Source organism: Sebastes umbrosus, chromosome 21 (assembly GCF_015220745.1).
Source record: "Sebastes umbrosus isolate fSebUmb1 chromosome 21, fSebUmb1.pri, whole genome shotgun sequence".
Taxonomy (NCBI): Eukaryota; Metazoa; Chordata; class Actinopteri; order Perciformes; family Sebastidae; genus Sebastes; species Sebastes umbrosus.
Window position 1 is genome coordinate 12,713,926 of NC_051289.1, and position 22,228 is coordinate 12,736,153.

General features: G+C 40.2%; 3 protein-coding genes across 3 annotated transcripts in view; 2 read left to right on the plus strand and 1 right to left on the minus strand.

Moving 5' to 3' along the window:
* Window positions 1–7,755, plus strand: part of kcnb2 (potassium voltage-gated channel subfamily B member 2) — a 90,994-nt gene extending 83,239 nt beyond the window's left edge. The window contains exon 3 of the mRNA XM_037757227.1: window positions 2,053–7,755. Within this exon, the coding sequence (XP_037613155.1) occupies window positions 2,053–4,014 (1,962 nt within the window). The 3' untranslated portion in view covers window positions 4,015–7,755. The remainder of the gene's footprint in view (window positions 1–2,052) is intronic.
* A 2,581-nt stretch (window positions 7,756–10,336) lies between these two features.
* On the plus strand, window positions 10,337–16,656 carry terf1 (telomeric repeat binding factor (NIMA-interacting) 1). Its single transcript, XM_037757438.1, has 10 exons — window positions 10,337–10,606; window positions 12,146–12,226; window positions 12,728–12,855; window positions 13,602–13,685; window positions 13,800–13,949; window positions 15,699–15,808; window positions 15,906–15,932; window positions 16,041–16,138; window positions 16,311–16,381; window positions 16,470–16,656. The coding sequence occupies exons 1-10, from the start codon at window positions 10,414–10,416 to the stop codon at window positions 16,629–16,631; spliced, it is 1,104 nt and encodes a 367-aa protein (XP_037613366.1). The 5' UTR covers window positions 10,337–10,413; the 3' UTR covers window positions 16,632–16,656.
* Window positions 16,657–17,233: 577 nt separating this feature from the next.
* LOC119480833 (somatomedin-B and thrombospondin type-1 domain-containing protein) lies at window positions 17,234–21,155 on the minus strand. The gene is made up of 5 exons (XM_037757440.1): window positions 20,521–21,155; window positions 19,348–19,542; window positions 18,610–18,688; window positions 17,885–18,061; window positions 17,234–17,682 (listed from the first exon to the last, which is right to left on the minus strand). The coding sequence occupies exons 1-5, from the start codon at window positions 20,735–20,737 to the stop codon at window positions 17,565–17,567; spliced, it is 786 nt and encodes a 261-aa protein (XP_037613368.1). The 5' UTR covers window positions 20,738–21,155; the 3' UTR covers window positions 17,234–17,564.
* Between the last annotated feature and the right edge of the window lie 1,073 nt (window positions 21,156–22,228).

Consider the following 22,228-nt stretch of genomic DNA (forward strand, 5'->3'; position numbering starts at 1 on the left):
AATTTATATAAGATAATCAGTGTCTTCTGCAACTTGATGCGGTTTGTGATTAGTATTCAGGCTGCCTTGTTTTTCCCATCTTGACTGAGACTTTTCAATCTTTGCTCATTAGATTTTAATAGCTTTTATATCGCTCAGGTCATAAAGGACTTCACAAAGAAGAATGCAGTTTTTTGTTTTTTTCCATGCACTGAATTTCACTTCATTGTTGAGGTTATGCTGCAGTACTATGGTTTGTAGGGCAGAGACTCTTCACCTGTGTGGGTTGAGCAGAGTTGAGCTGTGGAAAAAGGATATCAGCTAATCCCTGCAGCATTGTAAGGAGTTACAGTATATCTCTCTCGTGGTGCAAGGCAGAGGCACAGATAAAACATGGGGAGATGCTATAGAAGGAAAGGGACGAATAAAGAGAGAATAGTACTTCTCCCTCTGTACAAACAAGGCACACATGCTCATCACATATTTATGGCACAGTCAAACACTCAACATCTATTGCTCACACACTCTCATTTTATAAATACCAAACCTCAGTCAGAAGATCTGAGGTCAGATTTAATCCATCAAGGTCAATAAATCCCAGTCAAGGTAGAGAGCTGCAGATGAAACGTAGCCTCATGCTGCGCTGACCTCATTGGATTATGCAGGATGTTCTTACCCATCGCTTTACTGAGCAGAAGGCACAGGAAACAATATCAAAGCATTTCAGAAGAACAAACAGAAGCTTTCAAAACTTTTTAGCAGTCACTTTTCTTTTATCACTGAAAGCAATAAATTATATTTTGAGACAGATAAAGGGAGTTTTAGACTGTTGCCAACAGGTGGAGCCAAAATCCCTTTATTCTTTTATCTATTGTAGATGGGTTCACAGTCACACAAACTCCTCTACCTCCAAAATAAATATCTGACCTAGTTAGTTCCCCTTATTAAAATGTTCTCCTCATTTAATAATCTATCCTGAAATACTGCATTCATTCAAAGATTTAATGACTCATTTGGTACCTTTTGCCATTTTACATTACCATGCTATCTTCCTTTGTCCATACAAACAAAACTGTGACATGCATTCACATCCATTAGATTCATATCATTTATTCTCCACACCTTTCAGCCTCTATTTTTGCATCTTTTTCTCTCCCTATAATTCAAATCAGACACCTATGATTATTCACAGTGTATCCCATATCTGCCACAAACTACTGGGCAATAACATGCTGATTGAGAGAGACGGCACAAGATCTATATCTTGAGTTTACATTTTATGGCTCATGTGTAACGTGTATTTTTAATAGGGCTGTCAGCGTTAACACAAAATCGTTTTAACGCCACTAATTTCTTTAACGCAATCTTCTGGAGGTTGTAGCGGCCTCAGTTTTAAAGCTAGAGTGAAGATACTAACACCATATGAAACTCGAATTCCCAAGGAATCACTCCTTACACTCAATTTTGGCGAGGAAAACTGGCATGGCCATTTTCAAAGGGGTCCCTTGGCCTCTGACCTCAAGATATGTGAATGAAAATGGGTTCTATGGGTACCCACGAGTCTCCCCTTTACAGACATGCCCACTTTATGATAATCACATGCAGTTTGAGGCAAGTCATAGTCAAGTCAGCACACTGACACACTGACAGCTGTTGTTGCCTGTTGGGCTTGAGTTTGCCATGTTATGATTTGAGCATATGTTTTTTAAGCTAAATGCAGTACCTGTGAGGGTTTCTGGACAATATTAATTGTTTTGTGTTGTTAATTGATTTCCAATAATAAATATATTCATACATTTACATAAAGCAGCATATTTGCCCACTCCCATGTTGATGAGAGTATTAAATACTTGACAGATCTCCCTTTAAGGTACATTTTGAACAAATAAAAAATGTGTGATTAATTTGCGATTAATCGCGATCAATCATGGACAATCATGCGATTAATAGCGTAACCTAATTTTGATCAATTCTGAATATTTATCTTATTTTTTTAGTGTGTTAATAATGGCAATGAAAGTCACTTCTTGGAATTCCGCTAATATCTTATTCCCATCTGTGCTCTCTTTTCAGTTTCTCGCCATCATCTCGATCCTGTTCATCATCCTCTCCACCATCGCTCTGTCTCTCAACACCTTACCGGAGCTCCAGGTCACGGACGAGTTCGGCCAGCTCAATGACAACCCCCAGCTGGCCCACGTGGAGGCCGTGTGTATCGCCTGGTTCACCATGGAGTACCTCCTTCGCTTCCTCTCCTCTCCCAATAAGTGGAAGTTCTTCAAAGGCCCGCTGAATGTCATTGACTTGCTGGCCATCCTGCCCTACTATGTCACCATCTTCCTAACTGAGTCCAACAAGAGCGTGCTGCAGTTCCAAAACGTGCGCCGTGTGGTGCAGATATTCAGGATCATGAGAATATTGAGGATCCTGAAGTTGGCCAGGCACTCCACGGGGCTCCAGTCTCTAGGGTTTACCTTGAGAAGGAGCTACAATGAACTGGGGCTGCTTATTTTATTTCTTGCCATGGGCATCATGATATTTTCCAGCTTGGTGTTCTTTGCTGAGAAAGATGAAGATGCCACCAAATTCACCAGTATCCCTGCCTCATTCTGGTGGGCAACCATTACGATGACTACAGTGGGCTATGGTGACATTTACCCACAGACTTTACTTGGAAAAATAGTGGGTGGGCTCTGCTGCATTGCAGGGGTGCTGGTAATCGCCCTACCCATCCCCATTATTGTCAACAACTTCTCTGAGTTCTACAAGGAGCAGAAGAGGCAGGAGAAGGCCATCAAGAGGAGAGAGGCACTGGAGAGAGCCAAGAGGAATGGCAGCATTGTGTCAATGAACCTAAAGGATGCCTTTGCCCGCAGTATGGAGCTGATGGACGTGGTGGTGGAGAAAGGAGAGGACAAAACCTCGCTGGACAACCACCTGTCACCTAACCGCTGGGGTAGCTCAACCAGGCACGCCTCATCCGAGACTGACCTCAAATCTCCAGATAACAGAAACCCTGAGCCGCAATGCTCCCCTCATCACATAACCATCACCACCACTGGAAGCCCCCAGCTGACCAACAGGACCCCGCAGCACCTCAATGTGCAGAAACTGGAGGAGATGTACAACCAGATGACCAAGTCGCAGTCCTTCACCAACCTCAACACTACAAGCTCCATGAGCACTCTGAGCACAACCATGACCGGCCCTGCCTCACCTAAGAAATCTCAAAGCCCTGAATTTACATTAAAAGAGGAAGTAGAGCTGGAGATGAAGGAGGTCCAACCCTCCTCGCAAGATAACTTTGCGGGCAGCTCAGCAGACTTTAGAGAACAAGACTCCAACTCAGATGAGGAACATGCTGGGCCCCGTCAAATCAGACACCCCAGGGCACCACCCTTTCTGGATCTTAGCCAACTGAGGGCCATTGATGACGACGGCTCTCCTGGCATCATAATCGGAGATGGCCTCTATGAGCCCCTCAACCCAGGTGACGGATCGGAGCTCCACATAGAAGAAGGGGAGAGCTTTAACAGTGCTGTAGAGAATATCCAGACCTCTCCAAGAGGGAATAACCCTCTTAAAATAAAGGAGTTGAAGGTCAACTTCCCCAAGACCTCCGCTGAAGGCCCGCTAACACCGCCAAGCACTACCTCTCCTGGAGACATCAGCTGCAGCATCCTGGAAGACGAGTCCCCAGAGGGAGAGACGTCACCGCTCATCCCCAGCACAGGAGAAGTGTTCCCAGTCACAGAGGAGGAGTTGTCCCCTAAGAGGCTGGTGGTCGACACCCCACCCGGCGACGAAGATCAAGCCACAGAGAACCACGAGGAGAAGCATCTGATGGAGGTGGCGGGCGCTGCAGTCGCACCCTTGTCGCCTAAGACAGCAGCACAAAATTGTGTGGCAGGCGAGGACGTCAAGGCTGACAGCAACCAAAGTGGACACAAAGTAGAGAACCACATGTTTACATCCGATATCCACCTGATACCCGGAGACGGCAGCCTCTCTCCGACGTGTGAAACCAGCATGTGACTGTAAAGAGAAGCTCCGAGGGACTACAGACCCACTGCGACCTCAGCCTGGTGTGTGGGAGAGCAGCAAAGAAAAGACAAGGATGCAGTTGTAGTGAAAGATATTTTTGCATGGCATGACAAGTCCCTTTTACTTGTGTTGTTGTGTTTTGCAGATAAAGAAACTGCAGTGCTCCGTGCAGATTTGAGAATGACTCTGGGGCAAACAGTGGGCTCGAAGAGGAGGCTCTCGGAAAAACAGAGGGAATTCATTAACTTATGTAGACATTTTGATCCTCCCAATGTACATAATGACAGTCTCCTTTTTTCTAGCAGAAGAAGGAAATGCACAGAGGGACTTATATGTAAAAAGCATGCATTTAAAAAAGACAGATATTTTACGGTGCTTAGTTTGCTGAAAGCGCTCCACTGTAAATACTAGGACATCTAAAGGCAATGACAATGCACAGGATGGCAACGGAAAACCGTCACTGAAGGTACAAATATTTGAAATGTGAAAAGGGAGGGGTGGGAGGGGTTGAATTGAGAGCCCTCAGCCTGGGTGTTGCATCGTAGCGACCTATAAAAAAAAAAACATATCATTACCTTTTGTGGAAATGCAAAGTGTTCCCATGACGACCCTGTAATGTTTTTTCGTGTGAAAAATGGTGTATGAAACTGTAACGTTGACATTGTTGCTTTTGGTTTTCATAACGACTGTTGAATTTTCAGTTGAGCATCCGATATTCAGTCACCTTGATTCCCCCAAACGCGCATACACCTGTAGTTGCCAAATACGTATGTAGCCAGTAAGGACGGGAACTAGCAGATACTACCGCTACTGAAAATATTTATTACGTGGTTTCAGAAGTTACAACAAGGTTTAAAGTGTTTTTATTCCTTGTTCAAGTCTTTTGATTCCATCCAAATCACAAAAATAAATCTTATTTACTCTACGACATCAGATATATACAACTAAAAGTAGTTTTAAGATAGAATATGAAATACGTAGGTGTAGATTGGTTGTTGAAAAATTCTACAGTAGGTAAGTGAGATTCCATGAAACAGAATTAAGACTATTTATTTATTTATTTATTCAGCACAATAGATCTGGTCATTAATACACACATATATATGCTTTACACTATCTATTTTGGCAATTCAAAAGGGATAGACTATCACAAAAAAATGACAATATTCCTTCTGATATCAATGGACCAAATCAAGCACACTGATAAGCTTTCATCTATCTCAGCTGCATAGAAACATATACAGTAATAACATGTATTATTAGTATATTTTTTGTTTTCCTTATGGTTTGTTTACCTGCATTGTGTTCATCATCCTATCCTCAGCGCCCTGATGTCGTTGTTGACATTTGTTCCATACTACTGCGAGTTTATCCCATCCTGCTGATATGTTTAAGGCATCTTTTTTTTGTATATCCGTAGTGTCTTGGACTGTAATTTATTGTGTTTTATTGTGAACAAAAACAATTTTCAGTCAAACTTAAACCCAAAGGAGTTGTTTTTTCTCTCTCGTCTTCTTTCTCGCTTTTGTTTTACACTGACTGAAAATACCTGTTGTATGTTGCCTTTTGATTCCAATTTTATTGCTGGAAGATTTGTTTATTGTTTCAGCATGACACTTGGCTGAGTGTATTAGTGTAGAAGTGTGTTTGTGAAAGCCACACAAACCGGAATGGTACTGAAAGGAAGCACGTGGGTGACTTCTTTGTTTGTTTGTTTTGTTGTTTTCTTTCTTTTTCGTATTATTATCATGTTTTTCTGTTCTCACAGAGAGGTGTGGAATGTGCAATACCGCATACTGCAATCTATGCAGGCCAAGAATTGTGGCACTTTATTTTCTGTCTATGGGATTTGTAAGTGTACAGGCAGAAATGACTTGTATTTTTTCAAATGTTATATCTTTAATATGAGGCAAAACAGTATTACAACTACCAGAATCTCACAAACAATGCAAATGAGAATTGGACTTTTACTTTTTCGTATTATATGGCTGTTATGTGCTGTCTAGCACTTTGATGCCAGATATCAATGGACCTCAAATTTGATGGGAATAGGGATCCAAATTGACCACTTTGGGCCTTTTATATTGCTGTTAGATTTACATACAAATCTAACTAATGTCTGTGGAAGATATTAAGATAATCTAATTCCAATGGCCACACAAAGGATTTTATGTTTTTTGTGAATTAACGTTGAGAATGATTCTATTTTTTCTAAACCAAAATGGAGCACGACCACAATTTCCTGCCATATGGTGGTTGAAATGATGCGTGCCTTTTCATAACACCGCTGTTTATGAGAAGGTAGCAAGTCATTTTGCTTTGTTCATATAGCACTGTACAGAAAATTCTAATTTTATAGGAGAAATCAGGTCTTTATGTAATAGATACAAGTAATGTTATTGAGTTCTCAGGTTTTCTATAACTCTCTGATGTTCCGATTGGATAGATTCTCTGTTTTTTCTTTAACAGCTAATGTCAACTAGTTACTTCTGTACTTTTTGAAAGGTGATGTTGTCAAATCCACATTGATGTCTTGGCTCCTGGGGTAAGGAGCGGCAATATTTCTCCCTCCTCCTGGGTAATCTGTGTACCACCATTCAGTATCCACCCCCATCAGTGTTCAGTGAGGCAGGAAGGAGCACCAACAAAGGGACAGAAGTTTGACTGTTAGAGTTGACTGCAGAAAGGGCAGGAAGAGATCCCTACCGTCGCTGAACTGATACATCTGATTATTTCCCATGCTGACACCACTCAGTGCTCCAATCCCTACAGCTTCAGAGGCTCTAACTTCATGGCATGCCCTCAGGCACAGTGATCAATGGGTAAAAGGAGTGCCAGGATAAGGGAAGGCTATGAGAGGTCGAATGAAATTGAGTCTTCCCAAATGGTTCCATCTTATTAGTGATTAGTTGTGGTCCATATTTCCTTTTGTCTGTGTACATACTGTATGCCCAGACCAACATACTTTAACTCCGTAATAAGAGATACAGCTCTTTGAAATGTTTGATCCCCCATTTGAAACAGATTCTTTGGTATTCTCCAAAGTAAGAATGCGGGGTCAGCGGTGGTTGTTTAATTTTTTAAATGATAACCTTCTCGTTAAAGCTATTTTTTTCTGTACCCGTATGTTCAATTTAACGTTTTTCCCCTTCCATCCCTTGTTTGTTGTAATCATGTCTCTGAGTAATCCTTCATTTTGACAGGTAGGGTAAAGAAACAAGGGAGTTGGATTGATCAGCTATGTTCCCTTGAGATGATGTTTGTGTGGATACTGAAATTAATTCTGTTCAGCTGACAGTGAAAGGACTGTGCTCTGTCTTGCTGTCTCACAATGGCATTATCATCTGTGATACCGTACAGAGTGGAAAGGTTGTGTCTTTATTTTCTCTGAGAGAATGGGTATTGTCCGTGTCACTCATGCGTGCTTACCAAACCTTGCTCCCTGAAATGCATACATTGTTTCTTCTTATGTCTCTTGTGTATTCTGCCTCTTAACCGTTTTCGATTTTGTTTTTTTCTTCTGTTCAGCTTTTGGAGAACATTATCATTAGACACATTCAGAGCTACAGACTGTTTCTGTACAAAGCGACATCTTTGTAGGCCTATGCATGTAGTAGTCCGACCACAGAACACTTTGTTATGGTACATGTATGTCAACATTTCTGTAGAGCATTGTTCCCCATTACGTCTATTAGCATATGCAGAATAACAAATAAATGTGTATATAACTCACGTGTTTTGTGTCTGGTGTTCTCTACTCTACAAATGAGCTGTTTATAGGCCACATCTGCATTTCTGCATGCATTTCTTTTGCTTAATAAGGATCATTACATAATATGACACAAATATACAAGTTTATAATACTGATATTGCATTTGCAGCAAGAAGGTATGCATGTTTTTCATATCCAAAAGTGCAGACAACTCAGTGACCTGGCGAGACTGGCTGATAAATGATTTACCACTGGAGAGAAATGTTTTCCATTCCATTAGATGCAATTAATGGAGCTCCTCATTTCTCTTGTGTACTGCTGCCAAACAGTGATACTGAACATGAACTGCCCAATTAGCCCTCCCAAACCTCAAGACCAGACGCTCTGGCATGTAACGTCTTTAATATGATGAAATGGAAGGAACTCATACACTCTAATAGAAAGTAAAGATGGTGTGCATTATGTAAGGGATAATGTACGGTGAGCCGGTCATTATTGTGAAATAAACCCCGAGAGGGGTGGAACCCAAAGACTTGAAGGGATGTATGTAACGCCTTTGATATGAAGAAACTGAAGGAACCCATTAACTCTAAAAGAAAGTACCCCGACGCCCTGAAGGGATTTATTTCACAACAATGACCGGCTAGCTGTACATTATCCTGATTATTGCAATGCTACTTACTTAAGAAATCAATAATTTGACACAAAAACAGTCCTCCAGAGTGCGTCCTCCAGAGTGCGTCATCAGGACTGCGTCTGTAGCAGCGGTCTATTATACATAGCAACGGTCTGCTAAAAAGAAATAACAGACCGTAGAAGTAAGAAAAGTATTAAAAAACACCAGGGGTCTCTACACCAGGGGTCAGTAACCTGCGGCTCCGGAGCCACATGCGGCTCTTTAGCCCCTCTCCAGTGGCTCCCTGTGGATTTTTTAAAAAATGAGTGGAAATGAATAATTGTTTTTTTTTAACATTTTCAATTTTATTTATCATTGTTGTAGCTCTATGGTATGACGGAGTATTAGGGCCACATTGAGGAAAATCTGAGATTTCGAGAATAAAGTCATAATATTACGAGAATAAAGTCATAATATTACGAAAATAAAGTTATAATATTACAAGAATAAAGTTATAATATTACGAGAATAAAGTCATAATATTACGAGAATAAAGTCATAATATTACGAGAATAAAGTTATAATATTACGAGAATAAAGTTATAATATTACGAGAATAAAGTCATAATATTACGAGAGTAAAGTAATAATACGAGAATAAAGTCATAATATTACGAGAAAATAAAGTCATAATATTACGAGAATAAAGACATAATATTACGAGAATAAAGTTATAATATTACGAGAATAAAGTCATAACATTACGAGAATAAAGTCATAACATTACAAGAATAAAGTCATAACATTACGAGAATAAAGTCATAACATTACAAGAATAAAGTCATAACATTACGAGAATAAAGTCATAACATTACGAGAATAAAGTCATAACATTACAAGAATAAAGTCATAACATTACAAGAATAAAGTCATAACATTACGAGAATAAAGTTATAATATTACGAGAATAAAGTTATAATATTATGAGAATAAAGTCACAATATATCAAGAATAAAGTCATAATATTACGAGAATAAAGTCATAATATTATGAGAATAAAGTCATAATATTACGAGAATAAAGTTATAATATTACGAGAATAAAGTTATAATATTATGAGAATAAAGTCACAATATATCAAGAATAAAGTCATAATATTACGAGAATAAAGTCATAATATTACGAGAATAAAGTCATAATATTACGAGAATAAAGTCATAATATTACGAGAATAAAGTCATAATAATACGAGAATAAAGTCATAATATTACGAGAAAATAAAGTCATAATATTACGAGAATAAAGACATAATATTACGAGAATAAAGTCATAATATTACGAGAATAAAGTAATAATATTACGAGAATAAAGTTATAATATTACGAAAATAAAGTAATAATATTACGAGAATAAACTCATAACATTATGAGAATAAAGTCATAATATTACGAGAATAAACTCATAACATTATGAGAATAAAGTCATAACATTATGAGAATAAAGTCATAACATTACGAGAATAAAATCATAACATTACGAGAATAAAGTCATAATATTACGGGAATAAAGACATAATATTATGAGAATAAAGTCATAATATTACGAGAATAAAGTCATAATATTACGAGAATAAAGTCATAATATTACGAGAATAAAGTAATAATATTACGAGAATAAAGTCATAATATTACGAGAATAAAGTCATAACATTACGAGAATAAAGTCATAACATTACGAGAATAAAGTCATAATATTACGAGAATAAAGTCATAATATTACGAGAATAAAGTCATAATATTACGAGAATAAAGTAATAATATTACGAGAATAAAGTCATAATATTACGAGAATAAACTCATAACATTACGAGAATAAAGACATAACATTACGAGAATAAAGTCACTAATATAAGTAGTATGTGTAGCTGCTCCTCCCAGCGGCCAGAGGGCGCTGCAGGCTGCACAACCGCCAATAAAACAGCAACGAAGAAGAGGAAGAGGAAGAACAGCCCGCGGAAATCAAACAACTTTCAAAGAAGAAGAAGAAGAAGAGATGAAACAACATGGAGCCTGAAGTTAACAACAACAACAAGAAGAGTTTAACAGCTGATGAGAGTCCAGATGAAGAAGTCAGCTTCTCCCGTGTTACCGCGGTAGCTACTGGCTGGATGTTGGACTTTATGTTTGTTAGTCTGTGTCGACGCTTCAAGCAAGGAAAGTTTGAGGAGTTCAATGAAACGCTGTCAACTTTACAGGGTGAGTTAACTACTTTAACTGTTGCTAACCTGTGACGCCAACGGTTAGTCTTCACTATAAACACTGAGAAAACACTGTTGGACTAATGTAGAAATGAATAATGTGAGAGAACAGTGGTGCTTATGGAGCAAAGGAAAGATTAAATCAGCAATAGCCTTCATGCTAAAACTCTGGGTGCTCCTCTTAAATGGCCCCGAGTAGCAACAGCAACCCACAGTGATAGGTAGATAGATAGTAACTCTATTGATCCTGAGGGAAATTCAAGTTTCCAGCATCACAGCTCCATGGTGCAAAACATGTTAGTAAAAAAGTTAGTAGTGCAAAGTTCAAAATACAAATAAAAATATGCTCGTATGCTTTCTCTGTGCAACCTGCAATCTCATCACTGCAATTGAAAGTCACAGTTTTAGTTGAAGTTATCTTTAAAAAATGATGTTATTTATCATCTGGTGTTTTTTTGTGACCTGCTGATTACAGCACAATCAGGATTAAACATAATAAAATTAATATTTAAACAGGGGTTCTTCCTGATAAATGAAACTGAGATGACGTTGTTTCCTTTGCACACTCCATCATTTTTCTATATCAAGACACCCAACCACTTACCATAGGAAAGAAAAAGGACAATGTATTAATTTTACATTTGTTTTGGTTTTAATATTATGACTTTAATGTGAGTTTCTACAGATACAACAACCAAGGCAAGGCAAGGCTTTATTTGTATATCACATTTCAGCAACAGGGCAATTCAAAGTGCTTTACATAAACATTCAAGAACATTGCCACAAAGTGCAAAAGAAAAAAACAGTTATAAAAACATTAAATATTAGAAAATAAAAACAAGCTAAAAAAATAAAAGCTAGGATAGAATATATAACACACAAGAGTAAAAGCTCTAGTGCAGTATAAGATCATTATCTGGTTTAATAAAAGGCAGCAGCAAACAGGAAAGTTTTAAGCTTTGATTTAAAAGAACTCAGAGTTGGTCCTGCAGGTTTCTGGGAGCTTGTTCCAAATATTTGGTGCATAAAAACTGAATGCTGCTTCTGCATGTTTAGTTCTGACTCTGGGGACACTAAGCAGACCTGATCCAGATGACCTGAGAGGTCTGGATGGTTCATAACATAGCAGAAGATCAGAAATGTATTTTTGGCCCTGAACCATTTAGTGCTATATAAACCAGCAGGAGTATTTTGAAATCAATTCTCTGAGAGACAGGGAGCCAGTGTAGAGACCTCAGAACTGGACTGATATGATCCACTTTCTTGGTCTTAGTGAGGACTCTAGCAGCAGCAGGTTCTGAATCAGCTGCAGCTGTCTGATTGATTTTTTAGGAAGACCAGTAAAGATACATAACTATATTAATCATTTGAAAACTATGATGATCAAATTAACATAGTTAACATAGCAGTGGGATTTGCCGTATCAGTAATGAGGAAGGGAAACAATTGATTTTGTTACTACAGAGACACCATCTTCATATCTTTGTAATTTTTCTGAAGACCTAACGGCTAACACTTTTTTTCTTTGCTTTTTTAGCCATTTGTGAGGAAGGAGACCATGATGAGAAAACGATTATATGTGCCTTCCTTGCAAGAGTCATGCATGGAAAGCAATTGGGTAAGTTCTGTCCAACACAACAAACTTTCCACCATGGATGTATTCTAATATTCCACTATTGGCAACACGTCACTTCACAAGACTTCAGAATGACACTTCTCCTTGAGCAAGACTCTTTCCATAATGTCAGACACTTATAATAACAATCAGAGCCTGTCATGGCAAAAACAAGCACTTTTAATGGTAATATAAAGTGCTTGCAGCTTGCCCCAATAGCACGATATTGCATCCAGTGAGCTGCCGTCTACAGCGCTCTCTCTCAATACTGGATCAATTTCAGAAATTGTTGTTCCTATTAGTCAGTTAGACATAAAAACATGGGAAAATAGGGTTGAAAAATACCCTAAAGTTACTTTTCAAAGCTCATATAAAAATGCGTAGATATAAGAGTCATGGAGTCAATGTTTTGATGACATCATTTGCTATAACAACTGTACTACCAGAAAAGTAACTTGAAGCTGAAATTCATGTTTTCAAAGTGTGCCCACTGTTTTTCCCCAGATGTCCAGTTTGAAGACGATGACCGTGTGATGCCTCTGATGTCTGCCGCCAAATTATGGTCAAAACTAGAGCACACTGTGGCAGACGAAAGTCTGTTCAAAAACATCACCATTCTTTTGCTTGTCCAGGTAATCACACTAATTATTTGGGATGTGTATGTACACAAGATTTGAGAATGTCCAGACATGGCTTTAAATGTGTCCCGGTGTGATTGAAAGAATTCTGGAGAATGCTACGGTCTGCTCACCTGACCCTGTCAGATGGTTTGTTTCACAGAACCATCTGATACGCCGTCATTTGAAAACTGTTTAGAAAAGGGCAGGCACTTTCAAAAAAATACTTGGCAGGTGATTGGATGAACCATCTGTCAATCAAATTAACACTGCTGTACTTTACACAGTCAATGCCATACTTTGCTCTTCTTTCATTGAAGAAAATACTCTCCAGTTGTGATATAACTGATGCTATTGCAGCATCTAACCTCTTCAGGAGCCCCCATTGTTGTTTAGAACAAACAGTTGCCTCTCTGTGTCGTCTCACGCTATGGTCTCACCGAGTCTCACATACCAAAGCCACGCCTGCCAGTAGCTCCTCACAGGACACTGATTGATCCGTTGTCTGGCGAGCCGGACACAAACGTATTAATTAGAGCCTGACAAGATGGATTTCCGTGTGACATTTGATCCCACGATTCTCGCGTAATTCTATGACATTGCAATAATCTAGCTGCAATGTAAGGTTAACAGTCTGCTGCCTGTAATGGATATATATCACCAGTTCAAGGAATACACCAGATTAAAGTCCCTATGTCACACAGAGCCGCTTTGTCCGTATTTTGTTTAAGCATCTGATGTATTTGCCCTGTTGTTCTCAGTCTGTGTCTGTGTGCTTGGAGAAAGGCCAAAGATCTCATGCCTCCTCTGCCCTCAAGTGGTTTGAGAAGAATGACTTCCCAAAGGTCTGTATGTTTATTACTGTCTCTTTTCTTTTCAAAAGCACATGGTCAATGCTGGAATATCTGGTGGCGTAGAGTGATTGATTTTAATGCTTAACAACTAACATTTTTCAACAGAAATTGATAGTTAAGTTGACGACAATAGTGACAGAGAGGGAAACTTACCACCCGTTCCTCATGAGCTTCAGCTTCAGCCGCCTGCTGGAGACGATCAACTCTTACTTGGACGCCTACTTGGAGAAGAATCCCTCCGACTACATTCTCAAGGTACAGGACCTGAGCTAGTATGTCGTAGGTCATATCCTACAAATCAAAATGACACAAGGCTTTCCAAGTTCAGCCTAGTTCATAAAATGTATAGACAAGCTTGACAATAGGCCCAATCCAACTCTAACTTTCCTGAATGTGTGTATTGAATGTGTTTCAACAGTCTAGACTAAGATATTTGGACACTGAAAATGGGTGAGAAATGATTGACAAGAGCTGTTCAGCTTAGTTTAACATGACCTTTGAAAATTGGTTGTGCAGAAAGTCAAAGTCTTAGGCTGTTACTTGGAAAATTGTTTTCCCAGGGTAGGATTTATTCAGTCTATTCATGATGAGAGTAAACATTTATATACAGCTGGCCCTGCACGACTAATGCCAGTGTAAAAGTATGGCTGAAAAAATAAGGAATGAGAGTAGCTGTGCAATAAATCACTCCGTCTTGCTGCAAGACATCGACTGAGACGATTAGTCCCCCTCCTTGATCACAAATGAAAAATATAGTTTGAGTGCTGCTGTATTTGATGCTTGAACGTTTCACACCAATATATCTTAAATTGTAACTTCTAACATCTGTCCTTTTGATCCAAACAAGTGTGAACAGAATTGTCAGTTTTTTGCCGCTCAGCTGTTTGTGAGATGTCTTCAGTTACACGTGATTTAATTGGCCAATACATCAGGTGTCCAGTGTTTCGCTCCAGCTAACGGCAAAGTTTAACAAACAGCAGTCGATACATTTATTTGATCTTGTGTGCAGGCCTGCTCGGCTACGCTCTTGTCCTTTCTGAGTAATGGCGCTTTGACCAACTGAAGGTGCTGATGTGACATTATCAGTCATAGTTAATTGACAATTTGTCATCAAATTAATTGGAAGGACAAACTGCAACAAACAGCAGAGTCCTTCTCAGGGTCCAAAAGCTTAAAACATGATTTACATGGAGGCCGCTGACTAAGGTTAAACTTAGAAGGGTATTGTATTGACAGGCCTCATTAGTTTTGCTTTCTCTTTATAGCAATACTTAAAGGATTAGTTCACCCGCCAAACGATCATTTGTATATCAATTACTCACCCCGTGTTACCTTGAATTCTTATAGAAAAGTTAGTTTTTCTCGCCTGCCTCCACGGCAAACAAAGAATTTAAAACAGAGAGAAGTCTTGATGTATTGGCATAAAGGGAGGCCGCGTTTAACGACAGCAAAACTATATTAAAACGTTTGTTTACAACTCATGCAGTATAATCCAAGTCTCATGTATGCAGTCGTATGATCACTACTTCCCAAACGCATGCATCTTATCTATATAAAACACTTAGACATAAACAGTCTCACGCTGGCACAGCTGCGCGAGTCCGATGTGTTTTAAATATAGTAAGGTTTTAAAGAAATTTATGTGTTTGGGAAGTAGTGAGCATACGACTGAATACATGAGACGTAGATTCTACTGCGCGAGTTATGTAAGAGTTTGTAATCAGATGTTTGAGTTGATATAGTTTTGCTGTTGTTAGACGCAGCCCCTATTCATTTAAATTCATCAAGACTTTTCTCCGTTCTCTGATTCTTTGTTTGCTGTGGAGGCAAAGTTTTCCTCAAGAGTTCAAGGTAACACAGGGTGAGTATAGGTAGATATACAAATGGTCATTTTGTGGGTGAACTATTCCTTTAAGCCTGGAAGTTGATTGTTTTGGAAGAGTATTAAAAGGATAATATTTAGTAACATCATTTATGGTTTTTGTCTGCCTCTTCAACTATCAGGCGGCCACAAAGATGGCGCAGTCGTCGCAGAACATTGAGGATCTGGAGGATGAGGTGACACAGGATGGCTCTCTGTCAGAAGAAGCCAAGAAAACAACAGAGGACAGAAAGTAGGAAATAACCTTTAACAGCCCCAGTTGTGTTTATGAAGTATGATCTATTTCTGCTCTGTATTGAACAATATACTGAACATTTATGTCTCAACAGGGACAAGAACAAGGCTGTAAGTTTGAGGTTAGTAGAGTGTTGAAATGCTTCTTTTGCTCTCTGTTTGGATGAAGGTAAATTCAGTAAACTGTGGGGTTACAAATAATTTCATCACACCGTGTGGCACTTCCACAGAACAAAACGGAAACTACTGTCAACTGAGATTCCAGAAGAATGGCAAACTGATTCAAGCAAAAAGCCTTTTGTCTCGGTCAAAAGAATGTCCAAGATTGGTAAGTTGTATTTTTCCTGTGTTTGATATTTCTGTTACAAACTAAATATAACAATACTTTAATTCTCTATAAAAAAAAATTCTAGGAATACATTCACCACCACATTATATTTCACACACATTTCTGAGCGTGAACAAAAAGCTAAAGAGAATGTTCAACCTCTCACCATCAGAGTTATCTGGGGTGACATCTGGGACGTCAGTGGACACCACGATGATGCAAAAAGCAAGAAAACGACCTCAGGTAAATTGAACCACACATCTCATTTATGTCCAGTTATTTCATCTCAAATCAAGTGAATATATTAAGCATCTCTCAAATGCTTTTTTAGAAATGGACATACCAGCTGGACCAATACCTCAAGATTGGAGTTAAACGTCACGGCCAGGGGAAGTGGTCTCACATGTTAATGGATTTTGATTTTGAGGGACGCACCGGCACCATGCTCAAAGACCGCTGGAGAGTCCTAACGAAGGCAAATAAAGTAGGCTGAGGAGGGGAAGTGCCTCAATAACTTATATATTGTAGTAATTGTAAATACATTTTGCCTTATATCAGCCCATAGCTTAATTGCTGAAGATGTTTGTGTTATTGGTGTGTGGCTGCTGTTTTTGTTTGCACCAAGAAAATATACCACTAGAGGGCAATGAACACAATAATTAATTGGGATATATGCATTGCCTTCTATGATAGGATATATTTATTAGTAGTGCCCCTTTAACTTGTACAATGTAGCAGTTCACCTGTTACTGAAACATGGGATTAGCTACCCCACTTATTTTAACTCCTTTCAGCCCACTGGCCAAACTTCTGAAACTGATCCTTTATGTTGTGGGTGTGTTGTGCTTTTTTTGCATCCAAGAAATGTAATGCCACCAGAGGGTGCTCAATGCAGAACAATGAACTAGGCTGTTTGTGTTGCCTCTATGATGGGGAACATTTTATGTTTGTTTTTTTTTTTGTTTTTTTCTTAAACAAAAAAAATCAGGTCACAAATGTAACATTGTAAAATATTTTGTATAATTTTAAGTTAAACATTTTTGCCAGAAAATTGTAAGAAATTAATACAACAGTTGCTTGTTACAATAAAAATATGCAAAATGAACTTTGATAGGTGCTTAATGTGGACTAAAAAAAAGGTGAAATACTGTACAAGTTACATTGTGTGCTGCAAAGATACACAGAATGTAAATGTGCATGGTGACTGCAGTGAGTTGAACATGCATTTTATATCAGTGTGTAGCATATTTATTAGAGACATAATTGCATTGCACCACCGTTGAGTCTTTTTTAGTGTTGAAAGCCTGCAGTATTGAAGCGTCTGATCTGATCACGGTATTTCAGTCTCGCTGTTGAAGGGGAGCTTGGCTGTGAAATGTTATTGTGGACACCAGATCAGAGAAAGTTCTGTGGTGCTGTGTTTGGATCAGATGAAGACGAAGCTGTGTTGTGGTGGACAGTTGCACTGCTGGGTTTTCTCGATCTTCTTCCATGTCCCGCTGCACTGATGGTTCCCCACCGCCTGCCAGTGGAGCAAAGCTTCTCTGCAACACAGTCACAGCTCATAAGGTTTATGGTTTTCACACTACAACGTGCGTAGTTTCACACATCTGCATCTATTTTCACTTGATTTTAAATGTTACAGTAATTTGGGGTTGATACAATGACAAAGATTTTATCAATTTAAGATGCTCTTTTATCAAATCGTCAGTAATCACACACACACACACATATAAAGGTTCATACTTGTCTGATTCCAGACCGTCTCCTTGGCAGCTGCCACTATTGTTTCGCATGGCGGGAGGTTCACATGCCACACACACTTTGAAGCCTTCTGTTATGTAGCGCATCCAGTGTGTGTGTGGCCGGTTCTCCACCGTACAGTGGGGTGTCCGGGACTCCAGTGTGAATTCCACACAGAACCTGAGGGGAGTAGGGGCAGGGTCACAAGGGTCACTCAGTCATTACTGGGATATTAGACCAATGAATTAAGATAGAGGACTAAAGTAAATGCGCACTTTAGGAGGACATCATCACCCAGTTGGTGACTGGCACAGGGATAGTTTGCTTCACCAGTCAATGCAGTAATGACACAATAAATCAGCCAATGTCCCTGGAAGCTGCACACAACAACTCACCTTCTGTCATCTAGGCCTTTTGTGCATGTGCTTTTCATGCAACAGTCCTTATTAAAGTATGAGTTTTCAATTTCAAAGGGTTGTGGGCAATCTCTCAGCTATATTTAATGGTTGGTAGACAGACATCCAGGTGAGCAAACATCTACTGGTAGCTCACGCACACAGGGGAAAAGGTTGGGCTGTTATCTGTTTTTTGTTTTTTTTTCAAAATGGTTCGGGTTACACTGCATAATGCTAAAATGAAGTTAACACCTGGCAGCATTCATGAACTTTTCAACTCTTGAATTTAAAGAGGTTGTGTGCAGTTTCAGAGTAGCATGATATGAAACCTACCCGGCTTGTAGGGGATTTCCATAGTGGTCATGCCTGGGCCTTCCCTTGCCAAACTCCATGCTGGTGATGAATGCTGGACCTGATAAGAGAAACAAATTCAGTATTCTAATAGTAAGTTTAGCACATTTAAAGGTACAGTGTGTAGGATTTGGCAGCATAGTGGTGTGGTTGCAGATTGCAACCAACAGGGTACCCCTCCGCCATTCCTCCCTTTCAAGATTGCCATGACGTGAGCCAACGAGTGCAAAACTGTGGTAACGCCATTCGCCTCGCTCAGAGGCCATCCTTACAATAATAACACTACCTTTGGTGCAATGGAAGTGAGACGGGGGCTGGCAGTACCACAGTTTTGCACTCTGCGGCTCACGTTAACGCAGTTTTACAAGTGTGTCGGAGAACTACGGTGGCCTTCAGGTAACATAAAAACGTGAACTTCTCTCTCTAGTGCCAGTGTTTGGTTTGTCTGTTCTGTGCTACCGCAGAAACATGACCTATGTAGATATAAAGGACTCATTCTAAGGTAACAAGAACACAACGATTCTTAGTTTCAGGCGAATATACACTAATGAAAATATAGTTGAGAATATTATATTCCATTTCTGCTGATAGATCCCCCGAAATGTTACACACTGTTCTTTTAAGGTACAAAGTCAAGGGAAAAATGCATTTAAGATCAAATAAAAGCAGTATTGCAGATAAACAGTAGTAAAAGAATGGCAACATGATGTATTTGTGTACCTGAGTTGAGTCCACAGTGACCGCCCTGGTGGTCTCTGTACTCCCTGCAGCCGCTTCGTTGCTCCAGGCTGGGACAGGGCTCTCCGCTGTGAGTGGGCTGCTGCTCTATGTGACGGACACGGACCCGCACAGAGGGCTGGCAGGGCTTGGCGCAGCCGCTCCAAAAGCTCCAGTCGCTCACAGCGCAGTCCCGAGCTGGATTTTGGCACCCACATTGCAGGAGAAACATTATTACAGGATATCCTCTGTGCAAGCAAACAATCAACCTGCAATGAAACTCACAGATGTTTGACCTAACACTGATTCCTTAAGCTCACAGTGTGTGCAGAAGTGACACTTTTGAGTCACAGCAAAACCTTGCAGCGTTCTTGCAGACTGCATAATTCAAATTTTCCCGTGAAACAGTGTAATTGGAGCTAAATATCCAGGAAATAACTTTAAATCAATGAAGCATTGATTGTGGCTTGTAGAATTAGTTTGTCCTGCTCCACTACAAGTGGTTTTGAGAGCATGCCAAGTGAGCAACCCATTCAATCACCAAGTCCTGTGATTTTTCTTTTCAGTCGCGCTCGACGATCAAGCTTTGATGCATTAAGCATGCAGATTTAGTCTCTACCGGCCTATAACACATATTAGGTACGCTCGGCTTGTTTGACTGGAACTGTAATTTGCAACGACTGATTGACAGAATCACATTCTTCAAATATTTGTACTAATTCCATTATGTGGGCCAGTCCACTGAAATGAGGTTAGACACAGCTGCCTGGGTTAGTTGGTGAACTGATTATTGCCTTTTTGTGATGTAGCAGTCGTGACACATGCTGCAGAAGAAAAACAACATTGTTTTTAGTGCACTGCACAAGTTAGAAGGTGGAGAGAAACTATTACAAGGCAAGGCATTCTGCCATGGATGAATTTGGAACATGTCCACCCCTGCCAGCTGTCATCACAGATGCAGTATGTGATAAGCAAGCCCACGTACTGAAAATAATCTTTCTTCTCTACCTATCTTTATCGCCTGCTCGATAATCTATCTTTAGCAAAGGTACGGATTATCTCGTGCGACAGGTTATCTCCCGCTGGTATCGCATAGTTAAGGTATGTGCATGAAAACAAAACCTCCACTTGTGATTCGTTCACACTGAGAGCGGCTCCCTTCCATTCATCCCTCACCTGGGCACTCTGTGAAGTAGTCGAAGCAGCAGTCCTTGGTCCTGACGCAGCTCTCGTCGCAGTAGCATGTCCCATACACGCGGTCCATCCTCCAGTCGGTGGTCAGACAGCTCAAGTCTCTGCCCCGGCAGCATTTTCCCAAACAACCCCCAGAAACCATCTTTCCCAGAGTGGAAACCACCAGCAGCAAACAGGCAAACTCCACAGAGGATCCCATCCTGAGGGGGGTCAGGTCAGCCTCTTAGTTTCCCCAATATATAACTTACCACACTCTTTTTCTTAATATTTCTTACTCTGCTGTCACACTCATGGCCGTGAGAGGTTGGAATACCAGCCCGGCCCAACCCAGCCGAGACTGCTTTGCCACAGGAGCCCTTGTGACCTGGAATTCCTGTGTCCGTCTCCTGTGTCCAGCCCCTCTGTTTCCCTCCAGAAACAGGCCTGCGGAGCAACCTACAGCACAGAACGACCCATTCCAGCTCTGATCAGACTCCCATGTCTCTCATATTGTGTGTGTGTGTTTGTGTTCTCTCCCTCAGAGCTGGTGTCTCTCTCTCTCTCTGTGTTCCCAGCTGAGCACCTCCCTCCACTCGATCGCACACGGGAGGAGACAATGAGGGCAAGGGAGGAGTGAGTGCTTTTGCCTCCTACTTTTGTTCTCTCTTTTGCCTCTTTCTCACCTGTCTTATTGTTGTTTACCCTTATTCATTCTTACCCTCTCCCTGCAGATTTACAGTGACCCCGATGCCAGTCTGGCCCAGCCACTCTGTGCCAACCCAGACCTCCGAGTCCCAAAAGAAAGGGAGGAATGTGAGCAGTTGGCAGGTCTCCAGACAATTGTGCCAGGGGGCCCGCTGAGCGTTGTAAAGCCACCCTTTGGTTCTCACCTCTCTCCCTTTTTCTCATTCTCTTTCAGGTTACTGTAATCCACCAGAAATCCCAGACTTCTTTGTTATACTTTGTACCTTTTATTTGATCAGTTGATTGAGTTATCTGGTATTTTATTTAGCTGTTGACATTTTGGGAAATGGGCTTATTTGCTCTCTTGCCACAAGTTCAATACCTGACATATCTGTACGCTAAATATGAAGCTACAGCCAGTAGCCGGTAAGCTTTGCTTAGCATAAAGACTGAGGGAAACTGAGCATGGTTCTGTCCAAATTTTTTCAAATCTGCCTAACAGCACCTCTTAAATCTGCAGTCGGTCACTTTGAGTAAATATGATAAAAAGTTATTTTTAGAAAACTGTCACTATATCCTGACAGTAGTGCATTAGACAGGTAATCATGTCCTTCTGCCTCATCCTAGTGCTCCTAATGGCATTTGCATGTTTTTACCGCACTCAAACCTAAACAACCAGTCACAGCCGAGCTGGTGCCGGCCAGTCCGATCAAACGGTCAAACTAGGCAGCGCTGATCAAATATGAATCAATATTTTCTTACTGTAGTGCCTATTTCTCACCTAAAATGTTTTCAGAAACAACTTGCAGTGTACTGTTTAGCTGTAAAATGAGAACGTTTGTGACCCGGTTGCCACGCTAAACATTCAAACCAAAACCAAGCACCACCCACTGGCCGGATTTTGCGAGTTTCGCAAGCAGTGATTGGCAGCTGCTCAGAGACTCCTCGGCTCTGATTGGTTGTTTTCCTCCGGTCTGTGAAATCTTGCAAATGCCATTATGAGCACAAGAGGACACTGAGGAACATT